Raw genomic sequence first — 23,553 nt, 5'->3', positions numbered from 1 at the left:
AAGAAGAGGAAACAGGATGCTTAAAGTAACAATAGTTTTGGTCAGTAACCATGGATACATGGTTCATACATTATACTTAACGTTTGTTTGATTACTATCAGGCTGCAATTAGAACAAAGGGGAATTAGTGACATGGTATGGTTTGACTTTTAGATATTGCCAATGGTTGAAAATAGTAGGAAAAACAATTCATTTTTAAGCAGAAGTCTCAGGCTGTTAGGTAGTAAGGGGGTCAAAATTGGCTCCCTGCTATTCATAACCTGTATCAAAGATTTGGATGAGACAACCAAGTGTGATATTACTGATGATACCAATTTGAATGATAATGTGGATTGAGAGGAAGATGAAAAAGAAGGCTAAGTAAATGGGTGAGGGCTTACGAGTAAAACAACAAGGTGGAAATGCATATGCAGTCATCGATGAGAGGTCAAGATTCAGTAAATGGCAAGTCCCTCATGAGAAATTAGGAAATAGGAGGTGGAACAAGGCCTGGCATATATTGGGATATTGAGCTGCAAGTCCATAGCTCCTTGAAATGGAAGCACAGGAGGATAGGGTGGAAGGTGGTGCATGACATGCTTGCCTTCAACAAAACATGGTGTACAAAAGTTGACAAGTCATGTTGCTGTTAAGCTACATTTGGAGAATTGTAATGTAGTTCTGGTCGCCACACGATTGGAGACAGGGTAGTTTTGGAGAGGGTGCAGAAAATATTCATGAGGACGTTGCCTGAACTGGAGATCTTTAAGTATCAGGAGAGAATGGACAAACTTAATATTTTTTTTCTCTCTGGAGATTCAGAGGCTGAGAGACAACCTGATAAAAGTATACAAAATTATGAGTGGCATAGATAGGGTAGATGGTCTCTTTTCCCCCAGGGTTCAAGGTGAGAGGGGTTGGGACACTAAAGTTTTGTTTTGAACATACAAGAAAATGGTGGCACTGACAGGGCTGCTGTAACAGCAGCGTTGCCGCTGGCACGTATTCAGGAGAGTGAGGAGTAGAGAAACAGTGCTGCTCCACAGGGTCCTATTGCCCAGTCGTGATGCCAACAGTTCTGTGCAGGCTTTCAACAGCCTATTAAGAGAAGCCAACTTAAAAAAAAACATCATGCAACTTCTGAAGTCTGTGCGCAAGACAGCAGCCCTATGCTGGGCAGCATATCACAAGGGTTACAGACTCCAGGGGAGCAGCGAGCCAGAAACAGGGAAAATGCCTGTAACATGCAGATGGATTAGGTGGTGGAAACATATTATCGCAACATCCAAGAGGTATTTAGATAGGCATACAAAGAGACAAATTAGGGAAAGCAGATGGGATGAGTTTGCTTTGGCTTTATTATCCACATTGACATGGAGGGCCAAAGAGCCTGTCCCTATACTATACTTATCTAAGTTTCTAATAGTTGCACCACTGTGCCATCTACACACACACACTTTTTTGGCTTATCTTCATGGATTTACAAAGCAAATGACAGGCAGAGAAATACTCAAATGCTCACACTGTGACAAAACCACCTGCTTTAGATACCAGTGAAGATGTTCCTAGTCTTCTTTGATTTTTTAAAAAAATATCCATCTGAGAAAGTACACAGGCGTACATAACAGCCATACTAAAAAAACGCCAAGTCAGTCAAACACACGTCTTCTGCTTTGCTCAAGCCCCTGGGATGAAATTCACCGACTCAGAGAGAAACTTATTTTCACAGGGCCACGGTTGACACTCAAAGTGCAATTTATTGTAACTCCACCCAGAAAGAATTGGTGGGGAAATAACAAGTAGGCAATGATTTAAGTACGATAAAGTCTGAATACCTGGAGATGTGTCACTGAGAGGTTACAAATCGAGTCACAGAGAGTTCTGGTGATGTGAACACTACCCTTCCTTCGTTTCCTAGTTTTATTTTAGATTTACAATCGCAGTAGTTCGCCAAATTAAAAGAGATAATCAGAATGAAAACTTTCAAGGAATGTCATAAAAACAGGGCTGGAATAAGCTTAAAGAGCAACACAAATCCATGTTAACCTCGTGCCGGGCTGATCACGCCCATTACTCCTCAAGTCTTTTGGGTCTTGGAACCTTGTGCTCCAGTTGCCCTTAAATAACTTCCAGGAGAAGTTGTGGAACATTTTGCAGGACGTTTACCTCAAGTTCATTGGTCTCAGCCGCACCGCCACCTTCACCGAGGCCATGATTCATCACTTCCGCCTTCTCTGGTGCCTCCGCCAAAAGACTGTTTGTTTACAACCGCCGGCTCGTGATGCGACAGACAACAATCCCACCCCCACCCGACTCTCCACCAGCATCGAAAACTCCAGCCGCCTACGTCACTGGGCGACCGTCATCAGCGCAGCCGATTCGACGTCAACCGATCACCGTGAGGCTCCAGAACACCGCAGCACTCGTGATTGACGGGCCGAGTGACCATTCAGCTCGGCCGTTGTCGGGAGGGTGGCCCCGCCTTCCCTCACCCCGGAGGCTCAGCTGCGCTCGGGAACCAGACAGGTGGTCACAACTTGACATTTGCTGAATAGGATGGCTGAGATGCGCAGAAGGAGTTCATTTTCTACAGGGACGCAAATTTTGGGTGAAGTTTATCAAAAATGTGCTTTGCCTCAGAATCCACCTTGCTCTGAAACAAGTACAAACACAGAAATGCGGGAGAAATTCAGCAGGTCCCGCAGCGTCCAAATGTTTCAGGCCTGAGCCAGAAAACAACAACAGGCAGGCTCCTGAATCAAAAGGCTGAGGGAGGAGAAGCACAGTCCAGCGGCAATTGGACATGGATGGGAGGAAAGGTGAGGGGTTGGTTTTGTGAATACATATTTGGAGGACAGAGAGAGAGGTAGACAGAAAGGAGACTTTGGGGGTAGGGAAAGAGAGAAGTAAAACACAAAAATCTGTTGACGCAGTAGTTGAAGTGAAAACACAATGCTGGAGAAACTCAGCAGGTCAAATGGTGTCCAAAGGTTAAAGTCCATCACTGATGTTCAAGCTTGAGCCATTTATTAAGATCAGGTAGCAAAAGACAGAGATGGGTGGGTGGGGGGGGGGGGGAACAGAAACTGGAGAAGTTATTGCCATCTGGTTGGAGAGTGTTGAGATGGAATATGAGGTGTTCCTCCAATTCGTGTGTGGTCTCAGTCTTGCAGTGCATGACACCATGGACAGAGATGTTGGCATGAGAATGGGGTGGGTAGCTGAAATGGGTTGCCACTGGGAGATCCCCACTATTGAGGTGGACTGAGCAAGGGTGCTCAGCAGAGTGATTTCCCAGTATAAGAAGTCTATTTTGTTACACATTTTCATAGGTGATTCTTTACCTTACCCTACTGACGACTTACTAATCTCAAACACTTTGACAATATAACAATTTCAGTTTTGAATTTCTTTTGAAAATGTTTCATGTCCCTCCAATGTGATGATTCATCACTGTTTCAAAAATGTTGTTTTGTTGTTATCAAAATCCTCAACTCTTATTTCCCCACATGATACTCTATCTTCCATTTTCTTGTCCACCATTTTAACCTGTGTTAATACAACTATGATCAACACAATCAATTCATATCAAAATCAATCTTAATGGCTATCATTTTGCAAGATGTTTACCTCAAATTCACGGGTCTCACCACATCACCTTTTCCAAGGCAAATTCTTTGTATCATCTTCACAGCTCGATTTTACTGTTTTTCCCATTATCAGCAAAACAGGGTATATCACTTTCGTATGCCTGTAAATAACAATTGGTGAGGGCCCAGTACTGAAGCTATTTTATCAATGAAAAAACTGCCCATTCTCTGTTGTCCATCCATTATTTATCTATTCTTGTTATTGAAATGATATATTTTTGTAAAAATATATAAAAAATAGCTTTTGAAAATGCAGATATACCATATTGTTGTATATTCATGATTTGGATTATGGAATGAATGGTTTTGTGGCCAGGTTTTCAGACGATACGAAGGTAGTTAGAGGAACAGGTAATGTGGAGGACATGTGGAGGCACAGAAGAACTGAGACATTAGTAGAATGGGCAAAGAGGAAAGTGAAATATAATGTTGGAAAGTGGTTATGCACTTAGATAGGAAAAAATGAAGGAGCAGACTTTTTCTTTTTAAATGGGGAGAAAATTGAAAATTCCCAGATACAAAGGGACCTGGGAGTCCTCATGCAGAATAGCCTGAAGGTAAACTTGCAGGTTGAGATGGTGATAAAGAAGATAAATGCAATGCTTCCATTCCTTTCAGGAGGAATAGAATATAAGAGACGGAATGCGATGTTGAGGCTCTATAAGGCACAGGTAAGACCTCACTTGGAGCATTGTGAGCAGTTTTAGACTCCTTATTTGAGAAAGGATGAGCTGACATTGGAGACAGTTCAAAGGTGGTTCACTAGGATGCTTCCAGGAATGAAAGGGTTATCATACTATTATGAGCCCAGAAGACCCATAAACCTAGCAACAATAGATATTCACCAAGACAAATGGTTACTTTTTAAAAAGTTGCTTTTAATTATCTTTAAATATGAAAGCAAAATCACACTTTAACTTATGTGACAGAGTTTTTAGAGGAGGTTTGGGAGGAATTGTTAGAGCAGCTTGCACACACACATTTTAAAACACAGAACATTTGCAGGACTTTTGCAGAATGCTTTTTGCAGGAGGCAACGAAGTATTGACAGCAGCTTGCCTGGAAGAGCATGTGATCTTTGCAGGCAGAGGAGAAGAGTTTTGCTCTCAGAGAGAGAGGGTGTGAAACAGAGAGGAGAGAGATAGAAATCTGTTCCAGAGGGACAAGCTGGCAAACTTTGGAAGGCTGCCTGGTCAAAGGAGAAGACTGGTGGTGTGAAAGGTGACCTAAAAGAAAGAGGATCATTTGGAGAACCCTGAAGGGGCAAGTTTCGTCAGCAAGACTGATTGAGAAGGAACCAATTGCGGATGTCCTGGAAAAGGAATCTCTCTCTGAAAACCAGCAAGAACCCTCCTGAGTGGTAACCATTTGCCTGTTAAGCACCGAAGACTGGTGAACTTTGTTGTAACCCTGTGTTGTGGTGCATATCTATTGCTGCTGGTTTTTTGGGTCCTCTGGACTCTAACACTTATCACTATTGACTTAACTAACCTAACTTAACCTCCTTCAAATTCTAAGAGCACGTGTATGTAATGTGTGTGTAAGTTCAGAAAAGTTCTTTGGTTCACAGTCCAATCTCACTTTTCATTCCTCCAAGTTCACTGGTTGCAGGCAATTCTTATACTGTGCACAGAATTTAACATTTATGAAGTTTACTAGGCTTTGGTGCTTGAAAGGTAAATGGTTACTGCTCTGGAAGGTTCCTGTTGGTTTTCAGAGAGAGATTTATTGTTTGTTTTTCTTCCATCAGCCACTCCAGTGTCTTGCCGAAGAAACTTGCCCCCCTCAGGGTCCTTCAGATGATAACCCCTTTCTTTCAGTTCACTACAGAGTTCCTTTATGTTTCTCTTATTTCAAGTGAAACATTAGACAGCCAGTCCTCTCCTCTTGCATGAACCTCAAGGGCTTTGACCAGGCCGTCTTCCAAAAATGGGGCATTCTAGAAGTTTGCCAGCTTGTCCTGTTCCAGTCCCAGCTGCTGTCTGCTGGCTGTAACACTGCAGAACTGATCTTTGTGTCTCTCTCTCTCTCTCTCTCTCTCTCTCTCTCTCTCTCTCTTTCTCACACACACACACACAGAGAAAAGCCTGTTTGACTCTCTCTGCTTGCAAAAGCACATGACCCTCCTAGAAACAAGTTCTCTTCCAGACAATTTGCAGCTCCAGCTTTTGTAAACAACAATCCATCAGTGAAGTCTCTTGAGCACTTTTCAAAGCTCTTGCAAAAGCTCTGAGTCCCCAATATGTCTAGCATGGGGCAGAGCTCCATTATTTCAAATAAGATCTGTTTTAATGTGCTTGTATGTGACCTACTCTAACAATTCTTTCCCAATTTATCTCCCCAAAACATATCTATATACTCTGTCACAATACAAGCAGCATTTGACAGCTCATGCCCTGTCTCCGGAGCTGTATTGCCTGCTCTTAGTGGTAAAAAGCTTGCAGTCGGGTGTGAAGTTCTCAAACAGGAGCAGCAGTGGGAACCAGAGGATAGAGGCTGCAAGTCATGTTCGGAGGGGGCAGGTGACTTGAGTCTTTGGTGTTGCAGATCATAAGGGGTGGGTGTTGGCCATCAAACTGCATCCAGACGCTCTGTAGCTGGCACTGGCAGTCCCAGTATGACTGGCGTGCAAAGGCGGGGCATGATCAGGAGTTAAAGTTCTTGCACCATCAGCATCAAGCTGCAGCAGCTGTGGATCTCAGCTGAATGAGATTTGGCGGCCAAGGAGACCTCGCATATTTCTGGGGTTACCGCGAGGGAGTAGCTTTGTACAGTATATGGATGGATGAAGCTCAGTGCTTCTTGTGTTGAATAAGCAGTTTGTGGTGTGGCCATTTACCTTGATGGTTATCATGGCCTTGGCCAGTTGATGTGGGCTGTCTTGATCAAGGATGATGAAGGCCAGCATCTGATCACTGTCCAAGTCGCTACTCTATTGATTCAGGTGTACCTGCCAAGGTGGAGGCCCCCATGTCACGCTTGTGGTGCTGTCCTTCACTGCCATCCCCGGGGCCCCATTGAGCCATTTCCCATGTCCAGAAGTGACGTTGAAGGTGGAGCCATAGGTGGTGTGGTCCAAGATAGTAGAGGCTGGTAGCCGCACACTGTGCTGCTGGCGGAAGGTTGGGACCTACATATCTTTGTGTAGTGTCCCTTCTCGCAGGCAGTGCATGTTGTGTTTCAGGCCGGGCAGCTCTTCTGGGTCCACAGAAGTAGCACTTCAAGTGCTCGATGGTGACGTGGGAACCCCACATCCCAAGCTGGCAGCACCCACGCTTCCCAAGTGGCGACTGCAGTGCCTAAGAAGAATGCTTCAACATTCCGTTGCGCTGTCTCAAGCAATTCCACGACCAACTGCAGGCTCCAATCACCCTTTTAAAGCAGTCTCTGATATAATCAGACCTGAATCCAGCTACGCATGCGTCGTATATCAGGCCTTCAAGGAGGGCAGTTGCCGAGACTTCTCAGCCCCAGCTCACACAGCGCCCATATGTATTCATCAAAGGACTCACCAGGTGCTTGTTTACAACTGCCCAGGAGAATTCGGGCATAGATGACATTTATTGGGGCCTGGTACTGTTTCTGCAGGAAGTCCATCACAGCAGTGTAAGTAGGACAATCTCTTATTGTTTGAAAGACCCGATGGCCAACCTGAGCGAAGAGCAGATCCCGTTTGTCGTCTTCGTATGCTGTTACACCGCATAAACGCATTGAGGGAGTGCACCCACTGGTCAAATTTGACCGAGGCCTCTGGATGGTTTTGGGTGTATCTGCCCATATTATCTTGTCCATGGCCCATAATAATCTTTATTATTAAATTGTGCTACTAATCAACCACAGTAGACAAGGATCTGTGATTAATAGGCTTTAATCACCTTTAGATATCAGCACATCTTGCATGTTGCTGACCTAATTCCAAGGCAGATACTGAGAGAGGGGTTTGGGCATAACAGCCTTTATGAGGTTATCTGGGATGGAGGAGTCACAGGTTCAAGAGCGGGCCAGCCCATAAGCACATACATACAATATACATAGTGGTAGTACCACATTGTATTTAAGGCAGATATTGATAGGTTCTTGTTTGGGAGGGCACCAAAGGTTATGGGGAGAAGGTTGGGCAGTGGAGCTGAGTGTGAAAATGTATCAGCTCACGATTGAATGGCGGGGCAGACTCGATGGACTAAAAAGCCTATTTCTGCTCCATTGTCTTATGATTTTATTAAAAGGTTCCCCATGATCAATCCTGCTTTGATGCTTCGCTATCCGATGAGTTGAATACCATTTATGTTCACTTTCCTGCAGAAGCTGACTGACAAGCCTGTGATATTTATCTGTGAGGCCAATGTCAGAACATCTTTCAAGAGGGTGATCCCACTCAAGGCATGAGGCCCTGATGGCATACTTGGCAAAGTACTGAAAATCTGTGCCAACAAAGGAGCCAGAGCGTTTATAGACATTTTAATCTCTCATTGCAGCAGTTAGAGGTTCCCATCTGTTTCAAAAGGGCATTAATTATCCCGGTGTCCAAGAAGAGCAATGTGAGCTGCCTCAATAATTATTGCCCAGTAGCATACTGTGATGAAATGCTTTGAGAGGTTGGTCATGGCCAGAATTAACTTGTACCTATGTAAAGATCTGGACACATTACAAATTCACCTACCATCACAATCGCTTCACAGCAGACCCAATATCCCTGGCTCTGCTCAGCCTTAGACAACATGTATATGAAGCTATTTTTCATCAACTACAGTGCTGCTTTCAACACCATCATACACTCAGTATTAGTCAACAAGCTCCAAAACCTGGGCCTCTGTACCCTCCTCTGCAACTGGATCCTTGACTTCTCATCGGAGACCATTGCCAGTCCAAATCAACAAACATATCTCCTCACTGACAATCAACACAGGCACATCTCAAGAAAGCATGTTTAACCCATTGCTCTACTCGCTCTACACTCTTGACTTTGTGGGTATGCACAATTAAAATTCCATTTACAAATTTTCCATTGACACCACAGTCATTGGAAGAATCACAGACGACAATGAGGAAGCGTATAGGAGGGAGATAGATCAACCAATTGAGTGGTGTCGCAACAGCAACTTTGCTCTCAAAGTTAACACAACTAAGGAGCTGATTGTGGACTTCAAGAGGGGAAATCAGGAGAACATGAAGTCCTTATTGAAGAGTCATCAATGGAAAGAATTAAGAACTTAAAATTCCAGGTTGTCAATATTTCAAGATCAATCCTGACGCATCCATTTTGATACAATCATGAAGAAGACTCACCAATGGCTATACTTTGTGATCAGTTTGATGAGATTTGGTATGCCAGCAAGGACTCTTGCAAATTTCTACAGGTGCTCCATTGAGAGCATTCTGACTGGTTGCATCACTGTCTGGTATGCAGGTGCCAATGTATAGGACAGATAAAGACTACAGAGAGTTATGAACTTGGCCAGCACCATCAGTCTTCACTGCATCGAAGACATCAGCAGAAAAGCAGCCTCAATCCTCAAGGACCCTCATCACCCAGGCTATGCCATCTTCACATTGCTATCATAAGGAAGGAGGTACAAAGGCCTGAAACAGCACAAAAAACTGTTTCTTCCCTTTAGCCATCAGATTTTTAAAAGGCCAATGAACCACAGACAGTATCTCACTTTTTTTCTTGTGCACTTTTTAATTTATATTTTGAATGTAATTTATAGCAGTATTTGCACTTTGATGCTGCCACAAAACAATGAATTTTGTGACATGCTCATGACAATAAATTCTGATTCTAGTTCATTGTCAAAAACACTGATAAATTTGACTGACATGATTTCAGATTTGGAACCAAGGTGTTGCATGTCTAACTATAACATAATTTTCATATTTCTATATGATTTACAAGGAAATCAAGTATTTTTCCAACAACTGGTGTTAAACCAATGGACTATAGTCCTCTATTTTTAACTTTCACTCCCATCTTCAATACTGGTGTTTCCTTTTTCTACCTTCCAATTTGTGGGGACTGTAGAAGAGTTGATTGTGGTGACCCACTGCAAGGACTAGCAGGATGGCTGACATATTCAGCATGTCTGTGATCTTGAGAAACAGCTGTTTTGCTTAGTGCATCTGGAGATAAGATGTACTGGGTGCAGACCCTTGGGTATTGTTTTAATTGCATACTACAAATCACTATGCATGGGCCTAAATTGAGGAAACTGAGATTGCTACCTTTCTTTCTATTCAGAATGTTGCTGGATTGTCATGTGATGCATTAATTATACAAAGTATGTCAGCTAAGCTCTGTAACTTTATAACTCAGAGAAGAGGGTCAGTGAAGATAGACTTTCTCTCTGATTGGTACCAAGAAAATAAAGCTGATCAAGCCGAGTATCAGACTTGAGTGATTATTGTACAACGTTGTATTGCAAAATTCTTTAAAAGGGGCTAATCTCATTTCTGGCTGATATTACAAGATTATCATATATCTCCTATTTCGTGATCTCAGCAGTCACCTATTACCCAAGAATACAGATGATCAAGTCCAGTAAATTTGTTGGGATTCAATCCCGTGATTTGTTCAGTACACCATCTTTAGTCATCAAGTTTCACATTATATTAGATTATTGCTTCTCCTCTATTCCTGCTTAATTCATTAAACCCTTTACTGCTGACAGATGAAAAATGTTTATTCAGTTCCTCTGCCATTTCATTACTTCATTATAATTTTATCTCCAGTTAACATAGTAAATATATATTTTCAAAAAGATTTGATAAAATGAAGGTTAAAATGTTGATGTATAAAATGAAGGTGCTTTGCATTGGAGTAACATTTTAATAGGAATAGAGAATTCTTTAAAGGACAAGAAACAGTAGGAATGAAGTTTATTGTCATCTGATTGTACAAGTACAACTCATAGAAACAGCACAAGTCGTTGAAACAGCAGTCCTTGGTCCTCAGTACGTAACATGCAGATACTCAACCAGACATAACACACAGACAAACAATGCAGGATATCTAAATAAATAAATATTGTTTCAAGAATATAAGAGTCTCAGATAGTTGGTGTGAGCAGTTCCTTTGGTTGATCAGCATTTTCACTGCCTGTGGGAAGAAGCTGTTCCTCAGCCTGGTGGTGCTGACTCCTGTATCTCTTTCCCAACAGGAGCAGCTGTAAGAGACCTCAATGACTTTGCATGCCCTCTTCAGAGAAAAAAAACCTGCCAGATTGCCTCAGTTGAGAAGGGGGGTGGTGGGGGCGGGGCGGGGGGGGGGGGGGAGAGGGAGGGAGTCTCCAGTGATCTTCTGCCACCCTTATGGTCCTGAGAATTAATCTCCAATCCATTTATTTTCCACAACTGTACACTGTGATGCTGCTGGCCAGGATGCTCTTGATAGAGTTCCTTTAGAAGGTTGATATAATGATGGCCAGTAGCTTTGCCTGCTTCAGTCCCCTCGGGAAGTACAGTCACTGTTGCGCCTTTCTAACAAGTGAGGAAATGTTGAGTGTCCACAATAGGTTAATAGCCATGATGCTCTTCACTCTCCCTACTGCTGAGTTGTTGATGTGTAGTGGAAGGCAGTCGTTCCTGGTCCTCCTGAAGTTCATGATCATCTCTGTCTCATCTACATTGAGACTCTGGATGTTTACTCTCGCACCATATCATGAGATTTTCCACCTCTTCTCTGTAGTGCAGCTTATCATTGTTGCTGATGAGCCCAACTATTTTTTCCAATATTTTATCTAAAATATAAGCAATCATGATTACACCAATAATACAAATATATCCTTAAATCTAACATGGTTTATATATATATATATATATATATATATATATAAACCTATACACCCCTAACCCCTATAATAATATACCCCCCTCCTCCTATCTCTTACCCCACATCCCCCAATTAACCCCTATAATAGAAGAAAAAGAAGAGAAAAGCCAATTAATATATGGTGGAATGAGGAAACCCTATTACATCCAGATCCAATTAAAATAATCCAATATGGGCTCCAAATCTTCCTAAAAATATAATATTTATCTCTCAAATTATACGTTATCTTTTCCAACAGAATGCAGGACCTTAATTCTGAATGCCATCTCTGAAAACTAAGTTCTATCTGATCTTTCTATGAACTTGCTACACATTTCCTTGCCACTGCTAATGCCAGTCTCAGAAAAGCTATTTAAAATTTATCTAATTTATCTACCAAACAAATTCCACTTATATCACCAATTAAGAAATTTTTTGAATCTAAAGAAAGTTTTACTTTCAAAATATTCTGTAAACAATCTTTAACACAAGACCAAAATGGTTTAACCTTATCCCAAGACCATACTGAATGTAAGAACATACCTTTCTGACCATTACATCGAAAACACAAATCAGAAAGAAGCAAATTATATCTTTTTAAATGCTCCGGTTAAATATAATTGATGTATAAAATTATAAGTTTCAAGTCTATACCAGAGATTTGTAATTTTTGTCATACTGTCATTACAAATAGTTTTCCAATGATCTCTATCTAAATCAACTCTCAAATCTTTCTCCCATTTGAATCTTGATTTATGCAAATCAATTTTAGACATTTTCTGTTGCAATAATTAATACATTTCAAAAATAAATCCTTTCTTCCCTCCATCATGAGCCATCATTTCAAATTTCGACTCTTTTGGAAGAAACATTCTTCCCAAAGGAATCATACAATATCGATTTAATTTGATAATATCAAATACCAATTCAGACTCTTTTTGTTATCTTTCTTTCATTCTTTCAAATGATAGAAATTGGCCTAATTCATAGCAATTATTTACTATTTTAATCCCTTTCTGATCCCAAATCTTAAGGTCATTATTAACCATAAAAGAAAAAAGTTTATTCTGATACAAAAGGAATATATCTAGATATTTTACCTTGAATACCAATTTCTTTATTTATCCCATCCCAAATATCTATCAAATGAGATAAAATTGGTGACTTATAAGAACCTAACAATTTAATATTCCATTTATAAACAATTTAATCCCTTCTATCCTCACTAATTCTATATCTGCCCAAGTCAAAGGACTATCAAGATCAAACATTCTATTAATAAATTTTAACTGAGTGGCCTTATAGTAATTTTAAAAATTTTGACATTGTAATCCCCCTAATTCATATTTCCATGTTAACTTATGAGTAGAAACTCTTGCCAATTTACCCTTCCATAAAAAAATTCCTAACTACTGTATTCAAATCTTTTAAAAAATTTTTAAGAATATTACAAGGAATAGTTTGGAAAAAAATACTGAAGTTAAGGAAATACATAAATTTTTATACAATTCACTCTACCTAGCAACTAAAGTTATCAGCAAGTCTTTCCATTTAAGTAAATCCTCTTTAATTACATAAAATAATGGCAAATAATTTAAAGCAAATAAATTATTTATATATCTATCTATTTTAATACCCAAATATTTAATTTGATCAGTCTATTTAAAATGTGCTACTCCTTTACAAACAGAATAATTGGCTTCAGACAATGGCATAAGTTCACTTTTATTCCAATTCACTTTATACCCCAGTAATTCTCCATATTTTATTAACTTGTAAAGCTTTCAGCAACTCTTGTGGTTCCATTAAATAAATCTACACATCATCCACAAAAAAACTAATCTTAAATTCATCTAATCTTGTTTCAATAACTTTTTTATTCCCCTTTTCTCTCTTATTAAGGTTCGGTCACCAATTCAAATATTGCTGGTGACAGAGGGAAACCCTGTCTAGTAGATCTCTCTAAATTTAAAAATTCAGATAAAAGCCCATTTATCACAACTCTAGCTTTTGGTTGTTTATATACTGCATTAATCCAACTTATAAACATTAGTCCAAACCGAAATTTTTCAAACACTTTAAATAAAAAACACCATTCCATGCTATCAAATGCCTTTTCAGCATCTAATGATAGGACCATTGGTAAGTTGGATTTCTCCTTTGAAATATTAATTAAATGATGTGGTAATTCTGTTGGAACTTTTTTTCATGCTGTTTGGTGATGTATACATATACAATCTTTTTGGAAGAAAATTCAATTGTTTTTAGAATACCTGTATAAGATTAAAATACTTTTAGATCCGACAGTGTTTTTATTGGGTAGTTTGCAACCTTTGAAAGGTTTGGGATTAGATAAGTTTCAACTTGCTTTTGTATATTTAGCTTTATCTGCAGCGAAAATATGTGTTGCTAGTACGTGGAAAGATACAAATATGATTGATATTAATAGATGGCATAATGAGATGAAATATTGTTTAATCATGGAAAAAATTACATATGTTTCACGTGATAATTATTGTTTTTTTATTAAATAAGTGGTTGTTATATTCAGAATATTTACATTTCAATTTAAATTGATTAGATCTTAATATGTATGCTTAATTTTTTTTATTTTTTTTTCTTTATGGCTCTCAGGAGAGTTGGCTGAAGGGGGGGTTCTTTAAAAAAAGTTCATGTTTAGGGTTAATTGTTGTATATGTTATGTACTATTTGTTTTTTGAATGAATAAATAAAGTTTTAAAACAATTAATTAAACTAACAAATTTAGTTACATTATCAGCAGAATATCGACCCTTAATAGAACCCGCCTGATCAATATGAATCAACTTGGGTAAGAATTGCGCTAACCTATTAGCTAAAAATAATGACATTGGTCTATAAGACCCAGGATTCAAAGTGTTCTTTTTTTTTAAAGAATAACTGTTAAAATAGCTTGTGGAAAAAGATTCTGGTAAAGAATGTGTATCTCTAGCCTGTTATAAAACTTCAACAAACATCAGAAGTAATAATTTTTGGAATTTCTTATAAAATTCCACAGTAAAACCATCCACTCCTGGAGATTTTACATTTGGCATTAAATTAAAAACTAACATAATCTCTTTAAAATCTATTGGCTTCTCTAATTGCTCCTTAATCTAATCATTCAAAATAGGTAAATGTAACTTATTTAAAAATCCATCTATTTTACTTTGATCTTACTGCACTTCTGAAGTATATAATATTTATAAAATTCCTTAAACCTCATTAATATCCTGGGGTTTATAAGAATTTTTTGAATTTTTTCTAACTGCTTTGATTGTTCTAGATACTTGCTCAGATTTCCATTGCCATGCCAAAACTTTATGTGCCTTTTCTCCGAATTCATAATATTTTTGTTTAGATCTTTGCAATAAACGTTCAACTCTATAAGTTTGCAATGTATTATGTTTCATTTTCTTAGAATCTAATTGTACTTTTTTCTCTTTATCAAATAGATTCCTCTGTAACTCTTTTTCCGAAACATTTATCTTTCTCCATCATATCAACTTCAGCTAAGTATTGCTTTCTAAGTTTGACTATAAAACTAATAATATAACCTCTTAAATACATAAAAAAAATTTACTGTTCACTGAATTTCTATTTATATCTAAAAACTGTTGTATTTGTTCATTTATATAAACTGTTATTTACAAAATTCTTCATTTTTTCATAATAAAGAATTAAACCTCTAGCGATATGTAGAAACCATTTTTTCTGTTACTGCATATGTCAATTAAATACAAGTGAATGATCCAACAAGATCTAGACTTATATTCAGACAATACTACATTATCCAATAACTGAGCTGATAATTTTTTAAAAATCTAGAATAAGTATCGTACTGAGCTGGAGAAAAAGTATAGTACCTCTCTTTCTGGCTTAATTTCTTCCATATATCAATCAAATTAAGTTCCTTCATCAAAAATAATTTTTTAGTCCTCTTTGTTCTAGGCATCACCTTACCAGATTTATCCAGTAAAGGATCCAAATTTATATGATAAATTAAGTAAACAAATCCTGAAAAAAACATCTCGTCATCCAGATTTGGTGCATAAATATTCGCCAAAGTCCAAGATTTGGAATAAATTTTACAATTTACTCCCCCTATTGACTCATATAATGATTCCAAAATAAATGGCATTTTTTATGAACTAAAATTACCACCCCTCTAGCTTTAGAATTACAATAAGAATAGAAAACCTGACCCATCTAGTCTCTTTTTAACTTTTGATGTTCAATTTCAGTTAGATGAGTTTCTTGCAAAAGTGCAATATTAACTTTTAACTTCTTAATATGTTAATACTCTCATGTTTAATCAGGTTATTGAGCCCATTCACATTAAATGTAGCAAATTTTAAATTTGCTATCTAATTTCATAAAGATCCCAATCTGTCCAGCAGGGTCTCCATCCACATAAAAATTATAAAATTAATCCAAATCTCCTCAAAAGAATAAAGGAAAAAGGAAAAAAAAACAAAAACACACCCAAAACAATATATTAAAAAAAACCTTCTCCCCCTTCTGTACTAAAAGTACTACTCCCCTCGACAACATGGGTAGCGGCCTCAGCCACTAAGTGAGTGACAGTGTCGGTCAAGCTACAATGAGATTTTGCATCTCCCAAACAGAAATACCAAGAATATATAAACAAAAAATTCAAGTATGATAAGCTTCTTCCAAGTTGCTATTCACTTGTTCATCATCAATCAAGATCTCTTCAGAATCATTAGATTCCTTTTTTTTTCCATCTCCTCCAATCGATCTTTTTATATTTACTTCTTTTTCTCCTTCTGGACACCATTACCATTTTTCTTAACAATTCCATTCAGTTTTTGCAATTCAGAGGATGAAGACTGACCTTTTTTAAGATTGGGCAAAGAATTAGCAAAAATCAATACATCTCCATCATCTTCAAAAAAACTGAGATATTCCCCATAAAAAGTCTTTTAAAACAGCAGGAAATCTAAAGGCAAATTTGTAAACCTTCTGCCAGAGGACTGTTTTCACCAAGTTGAATTCCTTTCGTCTTTTAATAATATTTTGACTTAAAATCCACATTTTAAAAAATTCTTCTATTCTGAACCATCAACTGGCCTCTGTGTTGCCGTGCATTTTGAACTGCCAACCTTAAAATCAGTTCTCTATCCTGATATCGTAAACACCTGACCAAAACAGATTGAGGTGGTTGACCAGGCAGTGGTTTCCTTCTTAGTGCTCTATGGGCCCTATCCAATTCCAATCCATTCGGAAGCAAATCCAAACCTAAGACATCGTGTATCCATTTTTGAAAGAATTTTACTGGTTCAGAGCCTTCAGAGTCTTCTGGCAAACCTACAATCTTTACATTATTCCTCTGGCTCTAATTCTCCAATGAGTCAATTTTCTTCAATAAATCATTTTTCTCTATCCTCCATCCAGTAAAAGAATCATCAAAAGTATTCAACTTCTGTTAACACTGATTAATATTAGAGACACAATCCTCCAGCTTAATCTCCATCTTCTTAACCTTGTGCTTTATCCACAACCTTTGCATATTTTGCAACATCAGCTTTAACAGTTGCAATGTCCTCCATAACATTTGAAAGCTTATCATTAACAGATGTAAAACCCAAAGAAATCTGCCTGAAATTGTTGCTCAAAATAGTCTTTACATTTTGGTAAATGCCTACCCTGAGCTGCAACAGAATTTTCTTTCCTTTCTTCTTGTTCATTAAATTGAAGTTCTTCTTCTGAACTTGGTTCTTCAAATTCTTCTGTTGCTCCTGCTCCCAGTTCTTCTGTTTCCACCATCATTACTTTTCTACTCCCCATCCCCCCCCACACACCCTCGGGTCTTAGACCGATCCTCCACCGATCCAGACTCGCTGGACCGGTGAGCACCAGCCTTCTTCCCCCCCCGAGAAAAAAAATAGTGTGCATGCGCGAAGACTCTTCAACCTCTGTGTTGGTGCCATCTTGCCTGGGACTCCGCAGCGCTTGTGTTTGCGTTATCCTCAGAGTAGCCAGCTGTCATCGCTGGGAATGAAGCTTTCTTTTATGTCATCCTGTTCTTTTCATCAAGGCATGCATAGAAGATGCTCAGTCTGTCAGGAAGGGAGGTGTCATTGTCTTTAACTTGCAGGGTTGACTTGAGGTCCATTATAGTCTTGACGTGCCTTGTGTGGCTGGGGTTGCTCAGCTGTCTTAGCTGTTCTTAACCTGCTGCTCTCCTCACTTTACACCTATGACTGTGTGTACAGTCATAACACCAACTACACATTTGCCAATGATACCATGGTAGTGGGTTGTAAAAAGAAGGGAGATTGAAAACCTGGCTGAATGGTAAACCAACAACCTTGCACTCAATTTCACCAAAACTCAAGAGCTGATTTTTTTTTGTTGGCAAAGCCTTTTTAGAATCATTTTTTAATTTAATATTTCACTGTGAACCATGTCAATAACAGGAGCTGATTGTTGACTTCAGGAAGGGAAAGCCATAGATATACAATCCAATGGTCACTGGGTGGGGGGGGGTTAATCAGAGGTGGCAAGGGTGACCAAATTTTAGTTCTTGAGTGTCACTATCTCAGAGGATCATTCTTGGACCGAACACAGTAAAAGCATTGTGAAGAAAGCACATCAGGGCCTCTACTTCCTCAGGAGTTAGCGGAGGTTCGGTATGACACCAGAAACTTTGGCAAATTTTTACAGATGTGTGGTGGGAAGTGTGCTGACCGGCTACAACATGGTTTGGTATGGGGACACCAATACCCCCAGGCGTAAAGCCCTGCAGTAGGTAGTGGACCCAGCCCAAGACATCACAGGCAAAACCCTCCCCACTATTGAGAACATCTACAGAGAACACTTCAATCAGGGAGCAGCAGCAATCATCAAGGATCCACACCACTCAGCACATGCTCTGTTCCCGCTGCTGTCATCAGGAAAGAGGTATAGGTGCCACAAGACTCGCACCACCAGGTTCAGGAACAGCTGCTACCCCTCCACCATCACACTCCTCGACAACAACTCAATCTGGTCTCTTACTTGTGCACTTTATTGATTTTTGTTTATTCTCTTTGCATTGCACAGTTTGTTTATATTCATTAACTGTTTACAGTTCTTCATTTGTTTACATGTATACGCTATGTACATTTTTTTGTACTACCAATATGTGGTAATTCTGCCTTGCCCACAGAAAAAGAATCTCAGAGTTGTATGTGATGTCATGTATGTACTCTGACAAGAAATCTGAGTCTGCCTGTGGACCTTCTGTGTGTATCTTCACTTTGCTTTCCGGATTGCATAGGAGAATTCAGCCCTGGCTGACCTTAGTGCCATCATATCCCATCCTGAGCAGTAACAAGCCCAGCGCTTGTTTAATTCTGTGCACAGTATGGAAGATTGCCTGATACCAGTGAACTTGGAGAAATGAAAAGTGAATGATTGGACAGTGAAAAAGAACTTTCCTTAATACATAAACTTTACATGCACGTGTGTTTAGAATTAGAAGGGGGTTAAATTAATAGTTATAAATTAGCTTTGATCTTATTATTATGTATTAAGAAAATAAAACCAGCTCTATTTAAGTAGCCATTGTCTTGGTGGATTTCAGTTATTGCTGGTTTTGAGTCCTTTGGGCTTGTAACAGTACAGTGCAGGAGACAGTGGCTTGGTGTTCATTGTTGTCGTCATGGCCTTGGCATTCAAGGAAATATCTGAGACCTGGAATCTGGCCTCTCCAATGTAGAGTTCAGTCTGCCATAAGCAACAGCAACATCCTTGTCTCTCACAGATCACTGTAAAATTTAGTCTGAAGATTAAATTGAAGAAGGAATGTTGCAATGCTATGTGCCATACCTTATCAATGATATTATTACACAGAAGCAGTCTCTTGTGAAACTGGACAATGATTTTATTATGAAGTGGAGCCACAGAAATTGTCTCAGAAACCTTGACAGTATTGATCACTCAATCAACCTCAATGACAGATTCTCATGTTATTTTTGAAACTTCTTGAGTGTAAATTGATCACTCATGATGCAATTGAATGATGGAGCAGCTTCAGTGGGCAATGTTGTCCACCCCAGCTCTTTCATCCAGTGTTCCCTTCACATTATGGTAAAATGGGGCTTGGATATGTTTTGGATCTGAAGTCTACATGATCAATGCTGATAAGTTGACCCTCCAGTCAGGTTTCAGTGATTAGTCAATTGACAAATACACAAGTGTATCATGTCTATAAGGGCCAGTTGATCTGGCACCATTTTGAACCCTTGCTTCTTTTCAAACATTTTTTCCCCTCTTGCTCATCTCTAAGGAAAGTAAGTAGACAATGCCTTATCCCATGGCTGTTGAGGTTTTCAAGAACCAGTTCCATGATACATAGTCACAGAGAGACATTGCCTTTCGGCCCACTGAGTCCACACTGGCCACTGACCACCCATTTCCTCAGACTTTACCACTCATCTATGCACTTCAGACAATTTATGGTGGCCAGCTAACCTTCAAAGCTGCTCAACTTTAGAATTAGGAAGAAAGCAGAGCATCCAACGTAAACCAATATAATCAGAGGGAAATCATGCAAACTCTAACATGTCATCTCCATGCCCAAAGAGAGATAACTGCTGTATCTAGGGCCTGAGCTACGACTTCCTCCGAGGGCCCCTGGAGGAGCACATCATTAATATAACGTGCTTAGGACAAGCTGTAACCCCTTTAAATCCCTGGCTATCAGGCTGTGGCATAGCATGGCGTTGTGTAGGTTCCCCTTGGGAAGGCAGCAGGACCTAGACTGGCGAACTTCCAACATGAACGCAATTGGTTTCATGACACAAGCCTTAGCAGAACAGAGACAAAGGCTTGGGCATATCCATGACTGTGTACCAATGCTTCGCTTCCTGACCCCTTGTGTCCTTAACAAGGGCACCATGTCGGGGACTGCTGCTGTGAGGGGAAGGGGGCATACAGGTGTATCTGCCAGTAGTGTATTGACATAAGCCATGTGCTGTCCTTCTTTCACAAGGGCTACACCGGGCTATTGCATGGGGTGACAATAGTGGGATGACCCCCTCTTGCAACAGGACAGCCTTATCTCTCTCATGTCTCTGGGTACACTGACCGTTCTTGATGGTGGGATCATGATAGCCTCCCATCTGACCAACCCAACCTGTACACTTGCAAAGGTTACAGGCTCCTTGCTGCTTGTTACGGACTGGCCATTAAGCATGTTTGTCCTTAGGATTCACTCCGGGGATGTGGTGCCAGGATGAGCATTGGACGAGATTGCTCAGCACTATTGGCCAGCTGGAGAGTGACTTTCCTGGTGAGATGGTGGACCCCCTCAAGCCTCGATGGCAACCTGGGCTCCTTGCCATGTGTCAGGATTGCCTGGAATAATGGTGTGCTCGGCTCTGGTGTCCAGCAGAGCCATCCACCGCTGGAAGTTCCCCTTTCCCCAGTGTACTAGGGCTATAGGGCCTCAGGGCTCCCAGCTAGGAAAGGGATGACAAATAAATCCACTGGGAGCACTGTCCACAATCCTGTGGCAATGGAGCAGAGGGTCACCATGTAGTGGTAGATCCCTGTTGCCGCTGCAGCTCCACCATCACTGTCTGTAAGGCTTTGATGTTCAAACATGGGTACTCAGTCTCATGTAGGGGAGGAGCCAATGGTGGGCTGGGTGAACCTGTGCATTAAGGGGATGAATTCCCTCAATTAATGGCCTTCTCCTGGCAATGTTCCTTCCAGTGGAATTGGGTATCCTGTTGATTCGATCCCTAATCTACCAATACATACAAGGCTTTGTGGGTCATACTGTATCCCCTATCCTCAGCCTTTGTTTTTGCCTTCTGGACCTGAGCATATGCTTCTCTCTCCACATACTCCAGCCATTCCAGCAGACAGATAGCCTCCCTCACTACTTAGAGTGGGGCTCAGTGTCGGTCTCAAGGGAAAAAGAGAGTGAGCTGGTCCACATGGTGAGTTTTATACTCCAGCCAGCTGGCGGGGGTTGGGGGTGGTGGTTGGGAGTGTTGGCTCAAGTGTGCTCACATGGCCTAAGGTGTAGTGGAGAATCAATTGAGTGGCAGTCTCACCTGTGGGTGCATCTAACTTTGATTGCCAGGTAAGGTGTCTTCCGACCTGTTTCCCGCTGAAGAGGTCAGATGACATTCTGGATAACAAAAACAAAGGTTGATCATGGGATTTACACGAAATTTGGTGTGTTCTGTTATAGAGCATAGAAATCTACAGAACAGGGCACACCCTTTGGCCCACAGTATTGTATATGCCTAATAACCTCCTCTGAAAACAGTCCAGAATTTCCCTCCTGCATAACTCTCCTTTTTTTGAAATTCCATGTAATTATCCAGTAGTCTTTTAAAAGATCCTCTTGAATGTGTCTTCACCATCATTTCTGGCATCACATTCCATGCATCCACCACTCTCTGTGAAAGGTGTACATAGCCCCTGCACTTTCTCTCAAGCACCATAAATCTATGCCCCATCGTATTAGCCAGTTCAGCCCTGCGTAAATGCCTCTAGCCATCCACCTGATTCATACCTCTCATCATTTTATACACTTCTATCTGGTCACCCCTGATCCTTGTTCTCTCCAAGGAGAAACTTAAGAGCTTACTCATAAGGCATGCCCTCTAATCTAAGCAGCATCCTTGAAATTTTTTTCTATTCCCTTTCTATAGTGTCTACATCTTTGCTGCAGTAGGGTCTAACTAAGTTCTTGTATTGCGGCAACAATACCTCACAGCTCTTGAACTCAACCCTACAGTTAATGAAGGCCAACACACTAGAGCAGCATGGTTGATGAAGTAATTAGTACAACACCATTACCGTGCCTATGATAGGACCTGGGTTCAAATCCTGCGCTGTCTATAATATATTCTCCCCATGTCTGGATGGGTTTCCTCCAGAGGCTGTGGTTTCTCCCACCATTCGAGATGCGCGGGGGTTGTAGGTTTATTGGTTGTAATTGGATGGCATGTGCTCATGGGCTGAAATGGCCTATTACTGTGCTGTATGCCTAAATTTAAATTTTATAAAACCACCATACACCTTAACAACACTATTAACCCATGTAGCTGCTTTGAGGGTCCTGTTCACATGGACTCCAAGATCTCTCATTTTGTTTATAGTACTCAGGGTCCTCCCATTAACATTGTATTCTGCCTTCAAATATGACTGATTGAAATGAACCAGCACACTTTTCTGGGTTAAACACCATCTGCCACTTCTTAGCCCAGGTCTTCAACCTGTCAATGTCCTTCTGAAGCCTTTGGTAACCCCCCAGTCTATCCACAACACCACCAACCTTCATATCATCTGCAAGCTTACTAACCACCCTTACACTTCCTCATCTAGGTCATATATAAAAATTACAAAAAGAAGGGGTTCTAGAATAAATCCATGCATAGAACACTGATTATTGACCTCCACATAGAATACAAACCATCCACAACCACCCAATGCCTTCTGTGTTTTGTTTTTCCAAGTCAAATAATTCCATTGAGTAATAACACTGGAAAACAAAATGGGGATTATGATAGACAACTTCCAGCTGAACACAAATACAATTTCAGATTTGCTGTATCATGTAGGAATTTGGAGAAATATTAAATTAACTTTTATTGAATTTAACATGTTTAATCGCATCATGATGCTGACATATTGTGTTAGCTCAACTCACCTAAAAATGTTTTGATGCTGATGTTTGTTTGTATTCATTTGTATCTGTGATGTACTGCAGCAGCAGTAAGTAGACACAAACTTGAAGACTGTACAACAGGCTTCATTTGCTAAAAGTCTCTGCTGCAGTAGAGGCTGTGATGGAGGCTCCTGAGTGACAGCCCGGGAGAGGCTGGCTTAGGACTATATCCTGGTCGGGTGATTGGGAGCCGGTCAGGTGGAGTTAGTCCCCTAGGGGTCTATTCAGGTCGGCTGATTGACAGCCAGCCAGGTGTAATCTGTCCTCCGGTGGTCTTCCTGCAAGTACAGAGATTTCCCCCTGCAGTAGGCTAGTGGTGTATCACCACAGTATCTAATACCTCTCGTGTTAATGTCCAACAATAGTCTGCTAGCCCTGATATTGCTTTTCCATGGTTGCAATTT

At 40.2% G+C, this 23,553-nt stretch overlaps 1 protein-coding gene and 1 long non-coding RNA gene across 2 annotated transcripts in view; one reads left to right on the top strand and one right to left on the bottom strand.

Annotated features, from left to right (window-relative positions):
- The window catches only part of kif16ba (kinesin family member 16Ba), a 200,215-nt gene extending 197,845 nt beyond the window's left edge, over positions 1-2,370 (bottom strand). The window contains exon 1 of the mRNA XM_069931784.1: positions 2,146-2,370. Coding sequence (XP_069787885.1) covers positions 2,146-2,192 — 47 coding nt within the window. The 5' untranslated portion in view covers positions 2,193-2,370. The remainder of the gene's footprint in view (positions 1-2,145) is intronic.
- On the top strand, positions 2,290-10,277 carry LOC138760762 (uncharacterized). Its single transcript, XR_011355855.1, has 3 exons — positions 2,290-2,798; positions 4,248-4,300; positions 7,932-10,277. It is a non-coding gene; the product is annotated as an uncharacterized lncRNA (long non-coding RNA).
- The last annotated feature ends 13,276 nt before the right edge of the window (positions 10,278-23,553 follow it).

The sequence above is a fragment of the Narcine bancroftii genome, chromosome 4, assembly GCF_036971445.1.
Source record: "Narcine bancroftii isolate sNarBan1 chromosome 4, sNarBan1.hap1, whole genome shotgun sequence".
Classification (NCBI taxonomy): domain Eukaryota; kingdom Metazoa; phylum Chordata; class Chondrichthyes; order Torpediniformes; family Narcinidae; genus Narcine; species Narcine bancroftii.
Note: the sequence above shows the minus strand (reverse complement) of the source record. Positions and strands in the feature narration are given on the sequence as shown.